Genomic DNA, 23,067 nt, shown 5'->3' on the forward strand with positions numbered 1-23,067 from the left:
ACAGAACCAGTGAATGGACATCGACAAGGAACCAAGGGAAACGGTCGTCGAAACTCAGTCATCGAAGCTCAACCAGAAACTCGAGACTTGCTGGAAAAGGGTGTTAAATGAGTTTTGCGACTCCTCACTGTTTTAGCACCTTTGTTCGTTAGTTCTAGAGCTCGAAGGTTGTCATCGGACTCCCGGCCAGCTCTAGTGATGAAGAAGCTGGTTTGGTCGCTTGGGGAAGGGGTCGCGTCTGGAACTCGTTAGTCCGACGAGTTGGTGGAGCTCATTTTTCTGGCAAGTTTCAGGCAGAGATGGGGTCATTTGACGATTAGCGTTCAGGGGTCGGAGCGATGGCTTTGGCTTGGTTGCTGAAGAAAAAGCAAGAAGGAAGTTGTATGTGTGTGTTTCGGCGAGTTCGCCGCTGGTGGGCGAGAGGAGTTGAAGAAGCTGCAACTGCTCTGTTTTTCTTTGTCCCTCCGGTCGTTAGGTTGGTGAAAGGATTTGGAGAAAAAGAATTCCAGACCGATGGAGGGGGGGTCGTGTTCGAAGGATGAAGACTGGGAGAGGGGCGGGGTGGTTTCGTGAAGAAGACGATCCAAAGGGGAGTGGGATCGTTTCTTTTGGTGTTGATTTCTCCAGAAGAAAATGAAAGGGATCGTCCCTTTTTCAAAAGGTTGAGTAACTTTTTTTCCTCTCCCTTTTTCTTTTCATTGTTCTTCTTCTTTTTATATTGTAGATTGTAGGGTTTTTAGGTTAAGGGGTATGAGCCTAGGAATTATGGGCTTGGAAATTATGGGCTAGGTCCAAAATTAGGCCTAAAAATGGGTTGCTCGAGCCCAAGTTCTATTCTTTCCCTGCAAACGAGATTAAAAATACGGTCCAATTTATTAATTAATCCTACTATTCAAAAAATTATTAAAATAAAACTAACCATTAAAACAAATCTATTTTTGGTATTTTCAAATATCATATTAAAATAAAAATACGATACTATTTTTGTATTTTTTTTTAAGATTAAAAATGGCTACAAAATATTAATGAACCTATTTTTGTAGTTTTTGTTTTCTTGTAATAAAATAAAGTAAAAGAGTCAAAATTACTTAAATATCTATATTGTGCCTAAATTAAATATTTACGAGCTAAAATGTGAAAATTTTTGGGGAGTGTCAAAAATCACATGTCTACAGAACCTTCACTATGTCTTCAACTGATTCACAAAAAGCGGCAATACGAGCACCTTTCTTTACCAACTTGTACGGACCTCTGAATTACATTTGCCATATTATTGCATTTTCCACATATGTGCATCTGTGAGGGCTCACTAAGTGTGAAAAGCCGTTCATGCAAATTCGCTACAGCACCATGATCTATAAGACAGTCACCCTCTATTTCACCAAAATTTAATTCCACCAAAGCGTTTTCTGTTACACACAGGTTGACAAAGTTTAGTACTATAATTTTTTTAGCAACTCCCGTCTTCTTTCATAAAAAAAAATAAGAAAATGTTGGCAAAGACATGCTTACTGGTGTGCAGCTGAAAATTCGTGGGAAGCAAAGATAATGAAGGAGAAGTCCAAAAAACTTCATATGTGACGGAGAGTGGCCACATCAAATACTCGAGCCCCAGGACAATTTTACTAAAAGTTAGATTTATCAACTAGTAAAAAGAGAAAATTGTCCAGAAGCTCGAGTGTTTGATCTGGCCACTCTCCTTCACATATGAAGTATTTAGACTTTTCCTTCATTATCTTTGCTTCCCATGAACTCCCTGCTACACCCAATAAGCATGTCTCTGCCAACATTTCTTGTTTTTCTTTGAATATAAATTTAAAGAAATATGATAGAAGTCTATGGATGACAATGAAAATTTTCAAGTGAAGAGATCATTAATATAGCCAATTAAAGAGTGCACCTAATCAATTTAATATCTATAAATGCTGAAGATATTGTTAACTGTTTTTTGTTCAGAGAAATTGAATGTAACAAGATAAGTAGGTGGCAAAACAAGTAAGAGGTAAATGCTAGTAGTTGGTAAATGCAATAAAAAAAATAGTAAAAAATAAGGCCACAAAAAGTAGGTGATATAGGTGATAAATGACAAAAAGTAGCTAGAAAATGCAAAAAATATAGCCCAATGTGCTGAAGATTTTTAGTGTATTTCTAAAAACTTCAGCCCTTGATAAAGCTGAAGTTTTTGTATTGGATTCAATAGTTTTTGTCATACAGCTTTTTCAAAACACTTCAGCATATTCTACTGAAGTTATTTAGTGTATTTCTAAAAACTTCAGCTCTTGATAAGCTGAAGTTTTTTTGTTGGATTCAATATTTTTTTGTACAGCTTTTTCAAAAAAACTTCAGCTCAATGTGATGAGGTTTTTTAGTGTATTTCTAAAAACATCAACATTTAAAAAGCAGAAGTCATTTACTTCATGCTTAAGTTTTTTCAACAAAAATGTACTTAAAATTCATAATAAAAGACAGAAACATATTTGTATGAACAAAAGTGAAATAAAAAAATACTTAATGTATATTCACAAATTACAAATCATGTGCAACCAATCCTCTAATCAAAATATTCATATACAGTCTCTTCAAAATCTCCATAATCATGTCCTTGTTGTTCTTCTGGAGTTTCATAGCCGCTATCTTTTTTCCACTTTCCATGAGCCCAATGATTGGCAGCCAATTCTCTTCTGAAGGTCAATGACTGACTTTGATATAGCTGCATAAGCTCACCAAATTCTTTTTGAGCTGCCTCGAGTCTTTCTGAAAAATCATTCAAAAACACAACAAAGAAAATAAAATATGTAAAGTTTCAAACTGTAAAAAATATACTTCGATCAAATGTAATAAATTCATGATCTATAGAATACCTTGACGTTTGTCTTCGCTGTGGTTTCCCCATGCTGCATGCCTTTCTCGATATCAGCAATTCCAGCTTCATTCAATTGTGCACCAACGTCGAGGAGCATTGGAGTATTATCTAGAAGGTTTTTCTCAACTCTACCTTCATTTAATTCAGCATCATCAGAGACTTTTTGAGTTGTGTCAACTGAAGCACAACTAGTTTCAACTTCCACTGCATGTTCATAAAGAGGGGGAGTAGATCAACTAATTTTTGTATATATATAACATAGTAAAAATTTATACTTGTAGTGAATATTTCACTACAGGACATTATCAAAAAGATCAGTTAAAACTTCAATTTCTAAGAAGGCTGAAGTTCGACAGTTACAAAAACAAAAACTTCAGCTCTAGAGCTGAAGTTCGACAGCTACAAAAAAAAATCTTGCTGAAGTTTTGTTTCATGTTTTGTGTTTTTTTGTTATATATTTTTATGAACTATTTTAAACTTCACACTTTATACCTGTAGTAACAATTTCCTGCGTATCACCACCTAAAATTTCCTTGCAAATAGTTAGTGCTCCATCAAACAAATTGCCCTGTCCAATATCGCTTTGCAAAGAACAACTCGATGCATGTTTTTCTGTACCAACAACTTGATCATCTGCACCTTGTTGTTGAACATGTTCATCACATTCACCAGCCGCTTCCTTACGTGTAGCATTATCATCTGCGACTTTACGCGATGGATCATGAGCAACATGTTCTTTAACTTGATTATTTGCACATTGCTTGCTTCCAACATTCTCAGTTGCTAACTATTCTTCATCATTTACATCTCTGCTCAATATATCAGCACTGGAACGTTCCTCTTCAACTTGTTTCTGAACATGTTGATCGCCTTCAAAAGACGCTTCCTCACGTGTAACATTTACATTTGCGACCTTATCTGATGCATTAATATCTGATGGAGGTTCGTAACAGTCAATCACCCTATCATATTCTCGATGGTTACTCAAATCAATTGCCATCGTCCATTTCATTTGATTTGTTGACAATCTTAACAACTGTTCAAACTTCTCATCGAAATATTCCTAGAAAAACAATTACTAACAATGATTAATCTGAATAACATCAGCAGAAATAAAAAGACTTCTCTATAAATTAGCTTACCATCACTTTTACAAAAATCGCATCAACAATAGCAGATCGCTCATCCTTTTTAAACTTATCGAAAACTTTGTTCACGATCGTGCTTCTTTCTTTTTCTGCATGCCTTTAAACCTCCGTCGTTAACCTCTAGAATAGATAAACAACAAAAATTCAGATATAGAAGAAAACTTCAGCTCAAAAACATGTTGTACTTTTACAAAAACAAAACCAAAAAACTTCAGATCAAAACTTACAGAACATATTGTCTCAAGTAATTCATTGTCATCAAAGTCAGATGTAGAACGAGTAGAATGACTCTGGGTACGAGATGATTCGCCAATAAAAAGAATTCGATTTGGTTCTTTTGATCGACTCCGACTACGTGGTGATTCACCAATGACAAGAATTCGATTCGCTTCTTTTGATCGACTCAGAGTACGCGGTGATTCACCAGTTGACGGAACTGCATTAACTACCTTTGAACGAATTAAAGGCATTAAATTCAATTCCTCTTCTGTAGGAATTATATCCAATACCCTAAAGTCGTGATATCTCTGTTTAATACAAAAAAGTATATTATGAGGAGAAATAAACTAATACATCAACATATTAACACAAAGACAAAAAAAGTAACTTACTTCATGAGTACTGAACATATAATAAAGTTCAGCAAATTTAGGCTCTCCCACACATACATAACGTAATATCCTGGGAATCTGAGGGGTATCAAGGTACTCATCCTCTCTTATATACCTCTCCCGAACATCTGGGAAGCGCTCATAGAACCAAGCACATAACGGATATGGAAATCCACCAAGTTTATACTCAGTTGTATGTAATTTGTTCTGCTTGTCCAATGCATATTTCAATGAATAAATGAGCTTCTCATAAGCCACATTACCCCAAGAATATTCAGCACAAACCTTATCATCTTCAACAATAGATGCATACTCCTCCATCACACATGACTCAGTATTTTTCCCAAACAAAATAGACTCTACAACAAGAATTTCTATAAGCTTAACAACATCATCATCATCACTCTCGCATACATGTACGTGATTCACAACATTCTTTGGAATTTCATTGCGAGTTATAAAACTTCGAATATCCTTCAAAGTCACACCCTTGGACTTACCAAAATACCGCTTCAGAATATTGCTCTCTCGATTAATTGGTTTTTCAATATTATGTGTTGTGATCCGCAAACCACACATAATGTGAAAGTCTTCAAGAGTGAAGGAAACATCATGACCAAAATCTTGAAACTAATAGAGTCTCGATCATTGGTGAATATTCAAGAAAGACACAAACAATGAACCAACTTCATGCTGCATTGGAAACTCTCCATAGCCATAATGTATTGAAATGTACCATTAGTAAGCTTATCCCGTTGTGTAGGAGTCAAGAAAGTTGCAATTAATTTCTTCAAATCATGGTTCCTCTTCCAGTAACCCTTACAGTTAAACCAATCTCCAAACTCAAAATATCTTTGCCTTGGTCTTGTAGGTGGAGGAGCAGAGACATAAGGACCTGGGGGTATTATAGATTGTCTATGTGCTTTAGGTGTTTTGCCTACTTTAGCTGCATTAGGATCTTTAGGTGCTTTGGGAGCCATCTGTTCAAAAAAAGTAAAAGTTACAAAAAATAACATCAGGACATTATCAAAAAGATCAGTTAAAACTTCAATACCTAAAAAGGCTGAAGTTCGACAGTTATAAAACAAAAACTTCAGCTCTAGAGCTGATGTTCGACAGTTATAAAACAAAAACTCCAGTAACAAACACAAAAACTTCAGCTCCTTAAGCTGGATTTCACCAGTTACAAACACAAAACATTCAGCAAAAAAACATGTTGTAGTTTTGACAAAAAACAAAACACAAATTCTGTTTATCTAAGGTATCATTGAACTATTATAAAACAAATAATACTTCAGCTCTTAAATAGTATCATATATTTAACTCTCAAAATTTTTAAATACTCGTTCAAAAAGCATAAATATAGAATTTTCATCAACAACATAAACACTCATTCAAAAAACCTAAAAACACAATCGTAAAAGTAAAACTAATGCATGACTATCAAAACCAAAACCAGAAATTAAATCGTAAAATAAAACCTAGAAAGTTAATGCAATGTACCTGTGATTAAATCGTAATGTGGGAACAACGACGACTAGCAGTTGAAAAATCAAAACAACAACGAAAACCGTTTGATTTCAGAGAAGAACAAATCAAAAAATGCGGATAACAGGAGTGAGAGACAGAGACAGTAGAGGACTAGTGTATACTTGGAGAGAAAGTAGTCTTTTAATAAAGAAGGGCAAAATAGTCTTTTCAAATGACTTTTAACAAAAAAAACGGGTACGGGTGCAAATAGAAAGACAAAGCGGCTACAGGTTAAAACGGGGCGTCCAAACTCCAAATAGGACGCCCCGTGCAATTTTTACAGGCAGATTGGAATAGGCTCAACTACAATTCAGTCCACAAGCAGCATAGTAAAGAGCTTATTAATACATAAAAGTTAGAGTGAAGCGGCACACAATTTCTGGTAAATTCACTTACAACTTCTCAACTGATTTTTCTCTCTCTTGCTAACTCTCTTTCTCACCTCTAACCTCCTTCTCTTCTTCTTCTTTCAGGTTACTCATGGAGTAATGTCGCTTTCATTGTAGAATTAACATTGTTGTAATCCCAATTCTATTACGATTAATAAATAAATCCCGTTTTTTCTCATTATCTTCTTCTTAATCTCGATTACAAATTCTAGTATATTACATTCACTATGTGAATATATGCGTACATATTACCCTCCCCAGACCCCACTTGTGAGATTATACTGGGTCGTCGTTGTTGTTGTATGTGAATATATGCATGCATGGACTGGTTAATTAAGTAGAATTCCCACCCTATCTTTGTATAAAGGGAATCAATCGTGGATTGTTGTGTATTCTGTTTCCTATATTCTGGGGATATATAGGTCATTTATTATTTGTGGGAACTCAGGAACTCACTCCCATATCAACAGAATTTCCTGAATTAGTAGAACTTAACTCAAGAAATTCTGTTGATACCATAAAAGTTGTACAAAATCCTCCCCTGCGGAGAATCTTAAGAATCTGAAACGCTATATGTTAATAACGAATTACAGGGGTCATTTTACTTTCACCCTACCCGCGAATATTGTGCTGATTTTATCCGTTTGATCGAATAAGGTATTTGGGGAAGAATAGCGTGTATAATTGGTAGGTTAGGATTTTTACTACTTGCCTCCAATGTGTAAATTTTTTAGTTAAGATAAAATACATCGAAAGCGTAGATAATTATAATCGTAATTATTTGCATGAAGCAACTATTTTTAGGGAAAAATAATGCGGCAGGGATAAGGTATAAATATTTTAAATTTAGTATCCAACTCCGAGTATGAGCAGGTTAATTATATATTGATGTTTCATTAATTAAAGCGGCAGAGTTTGGATAATATATGAAACTTTAATCCTTATAACGATAAAATAGAAAGGCAAAAGGGTCATGATACAATCCCAAATAGAGTTTTAAAAGGAAACAAACTCTGTTATATAAGGGGAGAGGGTCATCACGCTCTAGACACTTTCAACAGTCCCCAGTCTCTACGTATACATTACAATTACAACTCAAATAATCCTCTAAGAAGGAAATATATATCCAGAAAATTGAGACAGAGAAAAAGAAAACAAAGAAAATTAAGAGAAGATGACTGGAGAGGAGAAGAAAAAGAGAGGATCAGGATCTGAGGGAAGCAGTAATAAGGATCTGAACGATTGGCTACCAATCACATCATCAAGGAATGCAAAGTGGTATTATTCGGCGTTTCACAATGTCACTGCCATGGTTGGTGCTGGTGTTCTTGGCCTCCCTTATGCCATGTCTCAGTTGGGTTGGTATGTTTCTCTACTACCTCTTCACTATACCAAAATTATATATCTAGAGGCGGATCTAGGACAAATTATATGAATATGAATAATTTAACGAACTATACATGTAGATTATGATCTATTTTCTTCAAAATATATGCATATAATAATATTATAGTACTCATCCTAAACTCACTTGCTCTAGATCTTAAATTTGTGTTATATTTTGATTATTGCTTATGATATTAATTGAAACGTTACCCCAATTCCCAGGCTTAAAGTTTAGTCTAGTCATAGACAAACACGTACGAGTATATTTCTTCTTTCTTATGATGGGTGGGGAAAACAAGCATGCAGTTACTAATCTATACATTAAAAATAAATCTTACAAGGCTACAAGCATAGAACTTATATTATGAGAGTTTAACTTGTTCCTTTTCCATGCAAGGGTTACTATTATCAGTGTAGTTTAACATGCGTGATGCTATCAATTACGCCACCCCGTTTTAATTTGTTTGAATCTTTTCGAAGTACAAGGGTTAAATTGACTAATTTTCTATATGAATTCGGACATAGATTCCCTTAGTTTGTTTCAAGTAAAACTTACATATTTAGAAATTGCATAGAAGGTACTATAAGTCACAATATTTAACAATTCACAGTATTAAAAAACTATTTGCAAAAAATATAATTAAAAAAATCATGTTTGACTCCACAAATATTAGTAAAAGGTTCATTCTTTTTAAAATCGAGGGATGTTTATAGAGACGGACCTATGCTATACCAAGAGGGTCACCGGCACCCAAAAAGTTTGGCAATAATTCCATATATATATATGTATATATTTTTAGAAAATTGTGATATATTAGCAGTGACACCTATATACAAAGCTAATTTCGGTTGAATCCAAAATTGCACCCGCGATCTTCCAATGCTTCTCAATGTTTATCGTAAAAGTTTAGTTATAATTAACTTAATACATAAAAAGAATGCGCCATTACTAGATGCTTCGTAATTGCTAAATATTTTGTTAGTGGAGTATTAATTTCATATTATATAATATTTTGACAGGGGTGCTGGAGCAACAGTAATGGTATTATCATGGGTGATAACACTATACACCTTATGGCAAATGGTAGAGATGCATGAGATGGTTCCAGGTAAAAGATTTGACAGATACCATGAGCTGGGGCAACATGCATTTGGTGAAAAACTTGGTCTTTGGATTGTGGTTCCTCAGCAGCTAATGGTTGAAGTTGGTGTGAACATAGTGTATATGGTCACTGGTGGCAAATCCATCAAAAAGATATATGATACAGCTTGTCCTAGTTGTAGACCATTGAAAACCACCTATTTTATCATGATGTTTAGTTCTATTCACTTCTTCCTCTCCCATTGTCCCAATTTCAACTCCATCACTCTTGTCTCCTTCCTTGCTGCCATCATGTCTCTCAGGTTTTTCTTCTACTTAATTACTTGCTTTTTCTTTTCGGTTTATTTTTTTATATATGCTGATTAATTGTCCTTCCCCGGATCCCGCGCATAGCGGGAGCTTAGTGCACCGACTAACTATCCAGACCTCACTTGTGGAAAATCACTAGGTTTGTTGTTGTTATATGCTGAAGATACAAAATAACCTAGTTCTTTACACTATTAGGTTGGATAACTAATGTATTTGTTCATAAAAAGTGAGATCATTACTTGTTTAACTTTCAATATACAGAAAGTGTAGATTTTTTAAAAAATAGCTTAACGTTTATTCACTGACAATAGAGGAAAGGAATAATAATAATTGATTCCTATAAGTTTTTCCTACAGAAAATCTAGTACCAAAAGATGTTTACCCAACCAGATTGTTGTAAAGAATATTACATGTAAGTGTCCATAATAATGAATGAGTTAGTGATTAACCTGAAATATAAGATAGAGTACTTGTTATAATATAATAGTATCACTTTTGTTTAGAACAATTAATTTAAATAGCCGCACATCCAACCATTTAAACTAAAAATAGCTGGGCAGATGTACAATACTATATTTATAATTCATGTATAGTATATGTATAACCATGTCCAATCATTGTATAATTATGCATAGGAAAAGTAAACAGTGGATCCGACCAGCTATTTGTGGAAAGGTCCCTTTTGTTTACATTCAGTTTATAGTATAAGTTGTCTTTTTTTTTTTCAAAGAACTTTTCTCTATTGACTTACAGTTCTTTTTTCTGGTTATGTATAAATTGTGCAGTTATTCAACCATAGGTTGGGGAGCATCAGTACATAAAGGAATATCACCAGAGGTTGATTACAGTCCAAGGGCATCAACAACTACAGGAAGAGTATTTGGTTTCTTGAGTGCTTTAGGAGATGTTGCTTTTGCATTTGCTGGTCATAATGTTGTCTTGGAAATTCAGGCAACTATGCCTTCTTCTCCTGAAAAACCAGCCAAGAAACCTATGTGGAAAGGAGTCATTTTTGCCTACATTGTTGTGGCTTTGTGTTACTTTCCTGTGGCTTTTGCTGGCTATGCAGTTTTTGGGAAAAGTGTTGAGGATAATGTCTTGATCTCCCTTGAGAAACCTGCTTGGCTTATTATCATTGCTAACGCCTTCGTTGTTGTCCATGTTATTGGAAGCTATCAGGTCAATAATCTACTTCGTTACCCTTAATTTTTTTTAATATTTCGATACTCGAAACTCACTGGTCCGACTAATTCGTATTCGCACAACATAGAGCCCATTAAAAGAAAAAATGGTTCTTATTACCAGAAGTTTTTTCATTCGTAACTCGTAAGGCTCGAATTCCATACTTCTGGTTGAGGGTGACGGCTCAGGGCACAGTTTGAATTTTTTTGGTGAATAATGAGCTCGGCCCTCTATAATTCTTCTACACTTATATTTGGTCCAGTATAGTTTTTAAACTCGTGACGTCTAATCCACTTTAAAAGTTTAGCATAATATAATGGTATCTCATGCTTAAACTATACTAATTGTTATTTTACTTGCTTGATGTTGTAGGTGTTTGCAATGGGTGTGTTTGACATGGTGGAATCTTACTTGGTGAAGCAAAGGAAATTCACTCCAACTAAAACGCTACGGTTTATTGTTCGGACTAGTTATGTTGGTATGTCACAGCATTCAACAATTTAAATGTTGATTAATTTGCTCAGTAAATTAAAGCTTGGACATAACTTATTGTTTTCTTATTTTGTGTTGTGCAGCCCTAACAATGTTTCTTGGTATAACATTCCCATTCTTTGGTGGGCTACTGGGTTTCTTTGGAGGATTTGCATTTGCTCCGACCACTTACTTCGTAAGTCAATTCTCTATCTAACTTCGTCTCAATTTTTACTGGATCTCATATAAAAAATGTCATATAACTAAAATAACATTTGCGATGGATCGATAAAATCAAATCTCTCAGACATTGACATGCCTTTACACTGTTGTTGCAGCTTCCTTGTATCATGTGGCTTGCAATCTACAAACCTAAAAAGTTTGGCTTGTCTTGGTTCACTAATTGGGTATGTTACAAAACTTGCATATTTAATTCTATATTGAGAATTGATAGGCTTTGATTGTATTGCTAATTGTACTTTGTTTAATGCAGATATGCATCATACTTGGTGTTCTTCTGATGATTTTAGCTCCCATTGGTGCCTTGAGGCAAATCATATTGCAAGCCAAGGACTACAAGTTCTATTCTTGATTATAGAAAACTAGATAAATTTCCTCGTGACAAAAGATTTTTAGTATTTGTCAGACGATGTTTTAAATTAAATAATATTTAGTTATTTTAGTTTCATAGCTGTATTACTACTATATTTAATATCTTATATACTGTTAGACAGTCCTGCTTAAGGAAGTTGGGTTGAGATTTAGGCTCTTATTATTTGTCAAATCTTTTAAGCTACATTGGTGACCTATAACCTCATCAAAGGATTGTTATTATTGCACAATCTCTTAAAGTTAATTAATCAATTTGTCAGAGAATGAGTCCGTGCTTTAGTTTATTTTATATCTATGTATTCACCACATTCTCTGTCTGCATTAGCTTCTCTAATTATCTGAGGAACAAAAATTGCTGTAGTACTCCACAAGTTAACAATAGAAAAGCTACGTAATCTTTGTTTCTATTTGATTTTAGTATGAATACCATGTAATCTCGAAGAGTAACATGAAAGATTTGACCTTTATATATCGTTGAGGCAACAAAGGAATGTAAGGGTTCAAGTTATACTAAAAGTATTGTGTCGGAATTATAAATATTATATGCGTTTTTGGTAGATGTTTGGTTTATTGAATTAAAAATGGAATATACGGGGATAAAATATAGAGTATGTGTTTGATTTTACACCTCATACTTCATCGCCGCCTGGTCCTTTCGAACCTTAATCTTAAGAAATTCCTGAACGAGAAAGCGGTATGTATGGTTGGCGTATGCCTGGAAACTAGTCCAGAATGATATCATCAACTGATGGATGATACCTATAATCAGACCCAACCGTTGCAGTACTTGAGAAGAAAGAAAAAAAAAATCTCAGAGTACATGAACCTTTACATGTTGTACATGTTTGTATTTTAAATTTTAACCTTGATCTTCTTAAATGACTTGGGAAGAAGAGTTTTTAAGTTGTCTTTGTTGGGATTCGAAGTTGGTGAACGAGAAATAGATGGAAGAAATGTGAAGGGAAGTTGAGTTATTCCCTTATGCTTTGATAGTGGAAAGAAAATGGAATATGCTTATATTAAAAAAGCACTTCTCTTGGTGTTAATTGGGTTGGAAATAAGGTAAGCCTCATGCCGTCGTCGCTTGACTCGGCTTCGGTCAATAATTAATTGATTAATTTCCAACACCTCGGGTATTTGAGGGGAATAACTTTCTTAAGAACAAACTGTGCATTCAGTGAGCTCGATTTCATTCCAAAATTTAATTCAGATTCTATTTTGAGATTTTGCTTTACTTCTGATTTTCTGTTTTTGTTTTCTGTTACAAAAATTTTACTGTTTCATAATATTCTAGTTAGCAATCTTATGATTGTTTTATATTAGGATTAGCTCATTTTCCCACGTGGGGTGCGATATTAAGAATAATATTAAAATAATGCTATAAATAATCTCGGGATTACTATACTTGAAAAGAAATTTTTAACCAAACACATGATAAAAATGATAATGCACATTTGCAATGTATAGAGAACCAATTGGATCTCTTGTAACCAATTTTCAACGGGGTATTTGTATTTATACCCGCTTTTTGGGTCAAGTTTTAACTTGTGTTCACTTTGCAAAAAATAATTGCAAGCGTATCCACTTTTTCGCGTAACTTCAGCATACGGGGCTGAAGTAGCAAAGACAATCATGCAAAACTTCAGCATTCTAGTAGACGGGCCTGAAGCAGCAAAAATTGCTGAACCAAGTGTGCTGAAGTTTTTGTTTGTAATTGCTAAACTTAAGCATATTAGCTGAAGTTTTGTTCTCTATTTGCTGAAGTTTTTGTTTGTAATTGCTAAACTTAAGCATAGTAGCTGAAGTTTTGTTCTCTATTTGCTGAAGGTTTTTTCTCCTGGATTCATTAGTTTACAAAAACTTCAGCAGAAGATGCTGAAGTTATTTAGTTCATTTATAAAAACTTCACCACTAAATAAGTTAAAGTTTTTTTGTCCTGGATTTATTAGTTTTCAAAAACTTCAGTAGAAGATACTGAAGTTATTTAGTTCATTTATAAAAATTTCAGCACTAAATAAGCTGAAGTTTTTTTGTCCTGGATTCATTAGTTTTGTCATAAAGCTTTTTCAAAAACTTGAGCAGAAGATGCCGAAGTTATTTAGTTTATTTGTAAAAACTTCAGCACTATATAAGCTGAAGTTTTTGAAAAAGCTTTCTAACATACTAGATAAATAATCAGATTGTCAACAGTATCTAAATCATAAATTTGGAAACAATAAACGTGAAAAGAATAGAATTATCATGAAAAAAATCACTAAGTGTGACCTTAAACTTCCCGTACGTGAAAATATTCACAAATTATTATCTATTAACTTACGTAATTATTTATAATTTGTTTTTAAATAAGCTGATAAATATACTTATGACAATCATCCCATGAACTTAAGTTTCATAGCAGTACCAATAGCAACAAAAGAAAGAAGAAGAAAACGAAGGAAGAGGAGAAAGGAGACTGAAATTTTTTAAAAAGTGGGTATAAATTAATAACTTTTAAAAAAAAATAGGTATAGATTAAATGAGGGCGACCAAATAGGGCAGCCCGCGCAATTTTTACATTTTCAATAGATATCTCGTAACAGTATCCAATAATCACCCCTTTCTTTTTTCTATCTTAAAATAAGAATTAAATAAGCAGTTTTTCAAACTTAAAAATGTGAAAACGTGACAAGGTAGTCTTAAATCAATTAATCTCCATTATTTTCAACAAAATTATGGTATTCATAATTGATGCATGCCAGTAATTAAGTCTTGAAGGAGCAAAGATATGGTAATAAAGAAAATAAAAAGAAATTGAACAAACCAACTTTATCTATACAAAAACGAAGCAATCTAGGGGAGAGGGAGGCATTCCAATCTGAAAATGCAAATTCTTCAAACCTCTTCTTTGTTCTTCACATTCCCATCTTCTAAAACCCTCCTTAAACCCCAATCTTCAAAATTCAATTCTTTTTCTTTCTTCCCCTGTTCTTTATCCAAGCCTTCCCGACCTCTTACACTTAACTGTTTCAGTTCAGATGAATTCCCAGTAGGTGATGACGACGCATTCCTTGAAGCATTTGGGCCCAAAGAGAAAGAATCAGAAGAAGAAGCTCGTCGCAAAAACTGGGTCGACCGTGGTTGGGCTCCATGGGAAGAAATCCTCTCACCTGAAGCTAATTTCGCCCGAAAATCACTTAACGAAGGTGAAGAAGTCGCCCTTCAATCTCCTGAAGCTATTGAAGCTTTTAAAATGCTTAGCCCAAACTACCGAAAAAAGAAAATTTCAGAAATGGGTATAACGGAAGATGAGTATTACGCTAAGCAATTTGAGATTAAAGGCGAAATTCCTGAGCCTTTGAGTACTATGTGGGCTGGGCCTTTAGTGGTTCGTCATGTACCGCCTAGGGATTGGCCGCCGAGGGGCTGGGAGGTTGATAAGAAGGAATTGGAGTTTGTTAGGGAAGCCCATAAGTTGCAGTCAGTGAGAGTGGACTATGATAAAGTGGAGGAGATGGTGAAAATGGAAACTGATGATATGGGGTTGGACCGGTATAAGATGTTCTTGAAGCAGTACAATGAGTGGGTTGCTGCTAATAAGGATAGATTGGAACAAGAATCTTATAAGGTAATACAGGGTTATTTGTATCCGTTAATGAGGTTTTATGTTAATGTTAGGCTATTAGTATGACAACTTAAATTTAATGCATTGCCGAAGTCTTTAATTCTTGTTGTGCTATCTCAAATAATGTATTTAGAGGTAGCATGTATTAGTGTTCAAGTCTGCTACTTGCTTTTATCTTTAACATTGAGTTGATTATTTTGATGTAAAGTTTTTTCTTTTTTACGCGCTTCACTTTTGTCTGAAAAAATGCTTAAAAAGAATGTATATTTGTTCATCTTTAATATTGTACTACTTATGCGCAATTTGTGATGTCTGTGCAGTATGACCAGGATTATTATCCTGGGAGGAGAAAAAGGGGAAAGGATTACCAAGATGGAATGGTATGATAGTGTTGCATTTCCTGTTGCTGTTGAATATTTTTGCTCTTTATTTAGGGTTAGTGATGGATGTTTTTGTCATAACTTTTCCCCTATTCATTTGGTTGCAGTATGAACTCCCGTTTTACTACCCAGGACAAGTAAGTTGCTTTCTTTTCCCTTTCTCTGATGATAATATCGTGAATCTTACTTTTGACTATTAGGAACTCTGTTTTCATACATCTTGATGGATGAATATGAAAAGTTGTGCAGTTATTGAAGAGATTACGAAGTGCTTTAGCCATATTTTACTTTTAAAAGTCTGAGCGGGATAATCCTGATAAAAAAATTGTCTGAGCAGGATAATTTGATTCTTGTATATTTTTATTCAACCGAACGAGCTTAATGTTATTGTAGTCTGTAGTTCCACCTTTTTTCTCTTTTGTCTTTTGGTTCTTTTATGTTTCTCCCTGTAGTTTCTATCACTATATCTTTGAGTAGTTTCTCCTACAGTTTGGCGGTAGAAATAAACATGTATGCACTTTTGAAGAGAAATGATAGAACCTTATATTCTAATTTTACTTTAGCCACATTTTTTTTGCCGGTATCCCATGCTAACCCTTTTTGTCAAAGTTTGATACGATCTTTTGTTATCTAGAGGTGCACATTCATTTTCTCTCTAGTTTTAATTACTAGAGCAATTTGACATGCATGTTCAATGTCTTTGTAATATGTAAACTGTAAATTTATGTCTCACACCAAATCTAGGAAACTGTAAAATTAACACAAAACTAAAACCTCATCGAGGTTTAGTGTTATCCATTTCAGATTGAAAGGACATAAAGCTACTTTTTGTAATATGTCTTGCATTGCTCAATTCAATTGGAAATTATATCAATTTATTAATCATTGCGACACATGAGTTTTAACGAAAGGCAAGCTTATAGGAAGTCTTTTTTCAGATTTGTGCAGGTAAGGTGACAGCTATACATCTTTATCAAGGAGCATTTGTTGACATTGGAGGTGTTCATGATGGGTAAGCTTGTTCATATGACCCGTATAACCAAATTCCGGACGTATAGATGAGAACTTCAGATTATTGTGTTTGATGATTTCTTCGTCAATGCATTTCAGGTGGGTGCCAATAAAGCGAAATGACTGGTATTGGATCCGCCATCACATAAAAGTTGGTATGCACGTCATAGTTGAAATTCTGGTGAGTGATGCTTAATATAATCGGAATTTCTGTACATCAAGAACAACATCCGAGTTTCTAGTCAATATCATATCATTTGACTAGCAAGTCACTTGGGCTACGGAGTATATTGCACTATTCTGCTGAGAATCATGCTCCATTATGCACTTATCATCAGTTATCTTGTTAGTTTTTGGCTTCTCACTGAACTTGGAATTAAGTGTATTAGTTAAACACCAGATTGCAGATTTAGCCTATCTTCATATGTATTCAGAGGTTATAGGAATCGATACATTGATTGCCATGCATTATTGAGAAAATCTGCTAGATGTTGGGGCCAGTAGGAGCCTTATTTCTGGGATGTCATTCAATATACACAATTATATTAGGCATGTGTATGAGTTTAGGTTACAAAACATATAGCTGCTCTTAATTTGGCTGTCTCGGAAAAAAGCAGGTAGCCCAATCAGTTTTTTGGTTCATTTGCGCTTATTCTTACCTTCTTTCTTTTAACCATCTTTGTGAAATTGAGATAATTTTCTGGATTCTGTTATAAAGTACAAAGGCAGGACATCTGATCTTGTATGCTCATGTATAAACTTACTTATGTATATCTTGTAGTTTCACTTCTCCTTTCTGGTTCACAACTATTTTCATATTTAAGATGCTTGAGACAATCTCAATTACGGTGGATTGATGCCTTAATATTTTTTTTGTTCCTTTTCAGGCTAAACGTGATCCTTACAGGTTTCGGTTCCCTATTGAGATGCGCTTTATTGATCCTAACATAGATCACCTAATGTATGTAGATTTGCAAATCTTAATTTTCTGGGTTTTAAGTGCATTTATGATCTTTCTAAGACATTCATTTCCCAAATTTAGTCATTGTTCATAATATGCTTCCAGAAACACATAGATGCTGTTTTGGGTCATATATTCTGACACTAACAGAGAGAGTTATGATTGCAGCTTTAATAGATTTGATTTTGCGCCTATATTTCACCGCGATGAGGATACAAATCTAGATGAATTGCGCGTAAGGACCATTTTATTTTTGGCCGGCTTTTGTATTTCCTATTAATGGTCCTATTATATGATGCATGATTTGGTTCATATTTCGTAGGATGTTGGATTCACTTTATCTTCTATTTTATGATTTTTCTGTCTGTCTCATTTCACTTCATAGCGTGACTGTGGAAGACAACCTCTTCCTAGAAAAGACCCTGGAGTCCAAGTCGAAGAAGAACCAATATTATCAAATCACCCCTACGTGGACAAGGTATGCCTCTTTGTTGAAGCATTTATACAGCTTTGAAAGCTGGAGCTTAGTTCTGCATGAGCTCTTCAAACTAGTTACGTTGAAGTAGCCATTGCAATATGTCTATATAACTATAATAGCCATAAAATTCTGCTTAAGCTTCTTTTGACAACTTTAACTATGTTGTTGATTAAAATCTCCTTTGAAGTTGCTATGTGTTGTATGAATGTGCTTAAAAATGGATCAAACTGATCAATGTTAACCCCCTTTACTGAAGTAATTGATCCATGTCTTCATATTTTTAAACTGCTGACCCCAAAATTTATCTCTTAGCAACATGCGTATTGGAGCACCTTAGACCATCTCAGCTAACAAGTCCTGATTAACATTTATATCTTATTCTGCAGTTATGGCAGATCCATATTGCTGAACAAATGATTCTGGATGACATGGAGGCAAATCCTGCTAAATATAAAGGCAAAAACTTGACAGAGTTAACTGATGATGAAGATTTTGATGAAGAAAATTGCATTGAATACTCCAAAGCTTATTATAAGAAAGCGTTGCTTCCTAAAATGATTACGGTGAGCAGCTTATCAAGTCATTTTTCTGTTGTGTCATGCATCTATCTGACAAGATTGTAACTTCTGCAGAAAGTCAGTGTAAAAGAGCTTGACTTGGAAGCTGCATTTGCTGAGCGTCAGGTTTGAGATAATATTAATTACTTTGTTGTGACTAGTGATACCACTGTTATTACGTGTAGGGATGAATTAGTCGATTTGAGATTGAAATCAGGTGCTTATGAATCTAGCCTTTGACAATAAAATTAGAGACTTAGAAGTTACATGATACACTTGTTTAAAGAAAGAAAAAGAGAGAAACTACATAATACATGCTACAATTTTGAACCTTTTGAGAACATGTTAAAGAAAATTTAAAGAATCTCAATCTAATGTCTGACCTTGGGAAGAGAACTTTTGTGGAGAGTAGGAATATTCGTTACTGGTATATTACATGTCATATTTAAAGTAAACATCTGCGGTGTACAAGCAGGGTAGACTGAATTGTCTAATTCATTACAATGAATAATCAGCTTTTAGTAATGTAGAGTTCAACAATGGTTTATATATCTTGGGGATAAGTATAGACAAAAAATGATAATCTGATCATATTAAGGATACACGATGACTTGGTCCTGCTAAAAGTTTCAATTTAAAAAGAGCCTGCATTTGTTGTTAAGTTATTAAAGAAAATTTTCTTTACAGAGATGAGGTGGAGCAACAGATATACATGAGAAAAATTCTGCTTATCGTTTCCTTTGTTCATATAAAAGGTTTTTTGTATCTAAAAAATTTCTTCTTAAAGGCATCTAATGACAAGATATGTCCTCTTTGTGTGGCTTTTGTTATTGTAATGCAGCACCATAATAAACTAAGAATGGAAGCACAAGAACGAGGAGAGGTGTACAAAATTCCCAAGCTGAGACGAAACATTGAAATGGATGAATATGACTTTATCCATTGGCGTCGGTCCCTTGAAGAAAGAGAGGCTCTGTTAAGAGATATAAGCTGGTATTCCCACTGGCCTTTCTCCCCTAACTTAACAGTGCCAGGAAAACCTTTCCCCACAACCCTAACCCCCAGGAATGAAGAGAATAATTTGTTTTTGTTAAGTGTCTCGCGTTGGTTGAGGGATGGGCTGTTTGTGGCAATCCTCAGCTCATGAGCTAGAATTTGGGATTGAGTTAGGCCCAAGGTCCATTTTCTTCACACAGTATTGGAGCCAAGACCCATCCCAACTCTTGGTTTACCCAATTGTGGACCCCCATGTTACATTGTCTATGCCCCAAATGTCCAGTCTTGGCGTGCAAGGGGGTGATAAGTGTCCCACATTGGTTGAGGGATGGATTGTTCTCTCCTTATATAATCTTGGGCAATCCTCACCTCATGATCTAGCTGTTGAGGTTGAGTTAGGCCCAAGCTCCATTTTCTTCACAGTTTTATTATGCAATTGACATTCATATATAATACTCCCTCCGTTTCACTTTAAATGATGTAGTTTGACTTGGCACAAAGTTTAAGAAGAAAAAAAAGACTTTTGAAATATGTGGTCCTAAAAGCTTAAGGGGTAAAGGCTTTGTGGGGCCATGACATTTGTGGCCATAAAAGCTTCTCATTAAGGGTAAAGTGAGTAAAATGAAAAGTTTAAAGTTAAATTGTTTCTAAATATAGAAATGTATCATTCTTTTTGGAACGGACTAATAAGGAAAGTGTGTCATTTAAATTGAAATGGAGGGAGTACTAATTTCTCTACTGAAAGATTTGTTTACCTTCTCGGTTGGTTTTTGTTCAAACCTGAATTGCCTCATCATGTCTAACTTGTGGGGTTTTATCTGTATCGCGTTAATTTACAGAGCTTAGCAGCATCACTAAAGGTGCAGCGGTTGGATCTGGATATAAGATTGGAGACTGAGTGATAATTGATGCTTTAGTTATCTCAAGAATTCTTCAGATTCGTTTATGAATATCCAATACTCCAGTAGTTAGTTACTAAAAGTTTTGCTCCCTTTAGTTTGTCTTAAAAGACAAACAAGATATTTTGGTCCGTACAACTGACCTCAACTAGTTTGTGATTGCGGTGTAGTTGGTCAGTGAGTTAACATGTCATGGTGTATGCAGTGCACGAGTCACATTATACTGTCATGTTTTACCTACCTTTTAAAAGGCTGCTAACGAAGTATGGACACGGTGGTCAGCCTATACACAAAAGAATGACTGTCAACACATAAAAGTCAGAATGGTCTTATAAGGACATGTGACTCATTAACGGAGTCTGCAATAACCAGGGATTGGATGACTAAAGTTCTATCTTTTTTCCTTTGTTCACTGGATTGTTATCACAAGACGTTGTACAATTTTCTAAAATGCAATTGCTTATAGTCTGTTTTTGATGTTATCGTGGTAAGAGTATTTGAAGGGATAATAATAAGCTACCAGCAAAGTCCCAGACATAACCTACCTAGAGAAAATAGAAGACAGAATAGAAGTAATTTACAAGAATGACGTGTATATTAAAAATAAAATTGATGTCTAGTCAAAGAGTTGAAAGCATTTAGTGTTAACTTGACGTTCTCTTTAAATGAGAATATTTGACTACCTGATCTACTGCCATTGATGTCAATGTTACCTATTATGTCTTACAGCTCTTTTGCTGTTTCTTATTTTACTAGTATCTCATCTGCACCCAAGTGGCACAGATAAATTTCATGTTAATTGAGTCATAGAATGGTTCGCCTTTTCTGTTTGATCAGTGATTGGGTAGATAGCTTTGTAGCCATTTATGTCCTTGATGTATTAAATGTTTACACATGAGGGCCGTAGCATTATAGATTATATGGACTCTGACCGACATGTCTCTTTTGTCTTCTCATCTGCTTTAAAACAATGGTTGTGTTTCTCCGAGCTGTTTTTTTTTTCTCATCTATGTTAGTAACATTTAAAGAGATCCAACTTTGTCTCTCTGATGTGAAAATTCAATCTCTAAACTTAGTTTTTGATTGTGTACTTGCTTGATGCTCTTGCAGTCGGCGAGCACTGGGGCTTCCACTGGAAGAGCCCGGTAGGTATGTGGATCCAAGTGCTTTTGGAAAGGATCAGTATGATCCTGACAGTCCCTTGTATAGATATGACTACTGGGGTGAGCCAAAGAACTCAGAGAAGAGCAAGCAGGAGCGAATGACGGATGCTCACAATAAATCTATTGTTGGTAAAGGTACTGTTTGGTATGAAATGGCATATGAAGATGCTGTCAAGGAGCGGATGCAGATGGAGGCCCAAGGAATAGTGCGGGAATTGTATGATGAGGATTCTGACAGCGATGAAGTTGGTACTGATGATGACGATGATGATGAAGAAGACTTTGATTACAGCATCCTTGGCGACCCAAGTGCGAATGTATCCAACCAACCTTACGTCAATGGGACTGAATCTCGGCTATCAGATGAAGGAATGTTTGAAGATAAGTCATAGATAAGAGACTAATAGCAGCAACACTGTATTGGTAGCTTGTACAGAGCTAGGGACATTATCAAGACGAAGGCAATAAGTGGGCTTACTCATTCTTACTGAAAAACGGGGCTGTGAAATTTGTTGTAATCTTCAAGAATGTACTTGTTGCCATCAATAGAAAAGCAAACAATATTGTGTTCAGTTACAGCCTTGTTGGGTCTTGCTGAGAGTTATTTTTCTAGTTCCTGAAAGTTATCTTGCAAGCTATCATGTAGCTGTGTGGTAATTTTCACAGGTTTGAGCTACAGTTGAAGCCAGTAACATGTGTTGATATTATAGCTAAAATAACTAATGCTTACCTGCAGTTTCCGTTTGTGTGGAATAAGGAGAAGAATTGATGTGTAAGCATGGCTTCTGTGAGTTGATTCTATTATCTATTGCATTACCCAAAGTACTAATAAGAAATAAGGATTTTTTTTTTTTTTTAACATTTGGAAGATGATTGGGCAAAATACAATATTGGCCGGTCGGCTGAAATTAATTTCATTCGCTAGCCAATAAATATATATATATATATATAAAAAAAAAAAATTATCACAAGCTTAAGCAGTAAGAGGTCGTTTGGTAGCTGGTTAGGAGAAAAGTTATCCATGTATTGGGGGCAATATAACTTATACAATGTTTGGTAGCCATTAGTTATTTTGTACAAAATTCAGCATAATTAATACAATGTTTGATTGTCATTTTATAATTCTACATAAATAATACATGTATAAGTTATGAGTCAATCTGTGTATTATTTTTTGCGGGATATATATGAATAAAATATTGAAATAACAAATTTACCCCTATCATTTTACGCATAAAAAGCTTCCTTCTATAGATTGATTTGTATCAAACTCTTTGGAGAACAAGCATGGAGATAATGATGCCTCGCTGGCCGCTGCTACTAGGCTCTTCCTCTTTTCAATCTGTTAGAGACAAAATCAGTAAATAAGTATTTTACTTTAAAATTTATGTAGCGTATATCAATTTCTAATATAACAA

General features: G+C 34.7%; 2 protein-coding genes across 2 annotated transcripts; both read left to right on the forward strand.

Annotated features, from left to right (window-relative positions):
* The first annotated feature begins 7,581 nt into the window (after window positions 1–7,581).
* Window positions 7,582–11,835, forward strand: LOC107787147 (lysine histidine transporter 2-like). The gene is made up of 7 exons (XM_016608670.2): window positions 7,582–7,903; window positions 8,948–9,331; window positions 10,124–10,517; window positions 10,893–10,998; window positions 11,096–11,187; window positions 11,330–11,398; window positions 11,485–11,835. Exons 1-7 carry the CDS (start codon window positions 7,716–7,718, stop codon window positions 11,581–11,583), a joined length of 1,332 nt encoding a protein of 443 aa, XP_016464156.1. The 5' UTR covers window positions 7,582–7,715; the 3' UTR covers window positions 11,584–11,835.
* A 2,529-nt stretch (window positions 11,836–14,364) lies between these two features.
* Window positions 14,365–22,221, forward strand: LOC107787150 (protein PLASTID TRANSCRIPTIONALLY ACTIVE 10-like). Its single transcript, XM_016608675.2, has 12 exons — window positions 14,365–15,207; window positions 15,525–15,584; window positions 15,692–15,721; window positions 16,523–16,596; window positions 16,695–16,776; window positions 17,483–17,556; window positions 17,725–17,791; window positions 17,942–18,034; window positions 18,421–18,597; window positions 18,667–18,717; window positions 19,433–19,584; window positions 21,597–22,221. The coding sequence occupies exons 1-12, from the start codon at window positions 14,464–14,466 to the stop codon at window positions 22,039–22,041; spliced, it is 2,049 nt and encodes a 682-aa protein (XP_016464161.2). The 5' UTR covers window positions 14,365–14,463; the 3' UTR covers window positions 22,042–22,221.
* Window positions 22,222–23,067: the final 846 nt, after the last annotated feature.

Source organism: Nicotiana tabacum, chromosome 6 (genome assembly GCF_000715075.1).
Source record: "Nicotiana tabacum cultivar K326 chromosome 6, ASM71507v2, whole genome shotgun sequence".
Lineage (NCBI taxonomy): Eukaryota > Viridiplantae > Streptophyta > Magnoliopsida > Solanales > Solanaceae > Nicotiana > Nicotiana tabacum.

What these genes read in the sequence shown, in the direction of transcription:
- LOC107787147 (XM_016608670.2), top strand. Translation starts at nt 7,716, where the DNA reads ATGACTGGAGAGGAGAAGAAAAAGAGAGGATCAGGATCTGAGGGAAGC. An exon ending in TGTTCGGACTAGTTATGTTG is followed by an intron (nt 10,999 to 11,095) that starts GTATGTCACAGC and finishes TGTGTTGTGCAG; the next exon opens with CCCTAACAATGTTTCTTGGT. An exon ending in TGTCTTGGTTCACTAATTGG is followed by an intron (nt 11,399 to 11,484) that starts GTATGTTACAAA and finishes TGTTTAATGCAG; the next exon opens with ATATGCATCATACTTGGTGT.
- LOC107787150 (XM_016608675.2), top strand. Translation starts at nt 14,464, where the DNA reads ATGCAAATTCTTCAAACCTCTTCTTTGTTCTTCACATTCCCATCTTCT. An exon ending in ATTGGAGGTGTTCATGATGG is followed by an intron (nt 16,597 to 16,694) that starts GTAAGCTTGTTC and finishes AATGCATTTCAG; the next exon opens with GTGGGTGCCAATAAAGCGAA. An exon ending in CTGTTAAGAGATATAAGCTG is followed by an intron (nt 19,585 to 21,596) that starts GTATTCCCACTG and finishes ATGCTCTTGCAG; the next exon opens with TCGGCGAGCACTGGGGCTTC.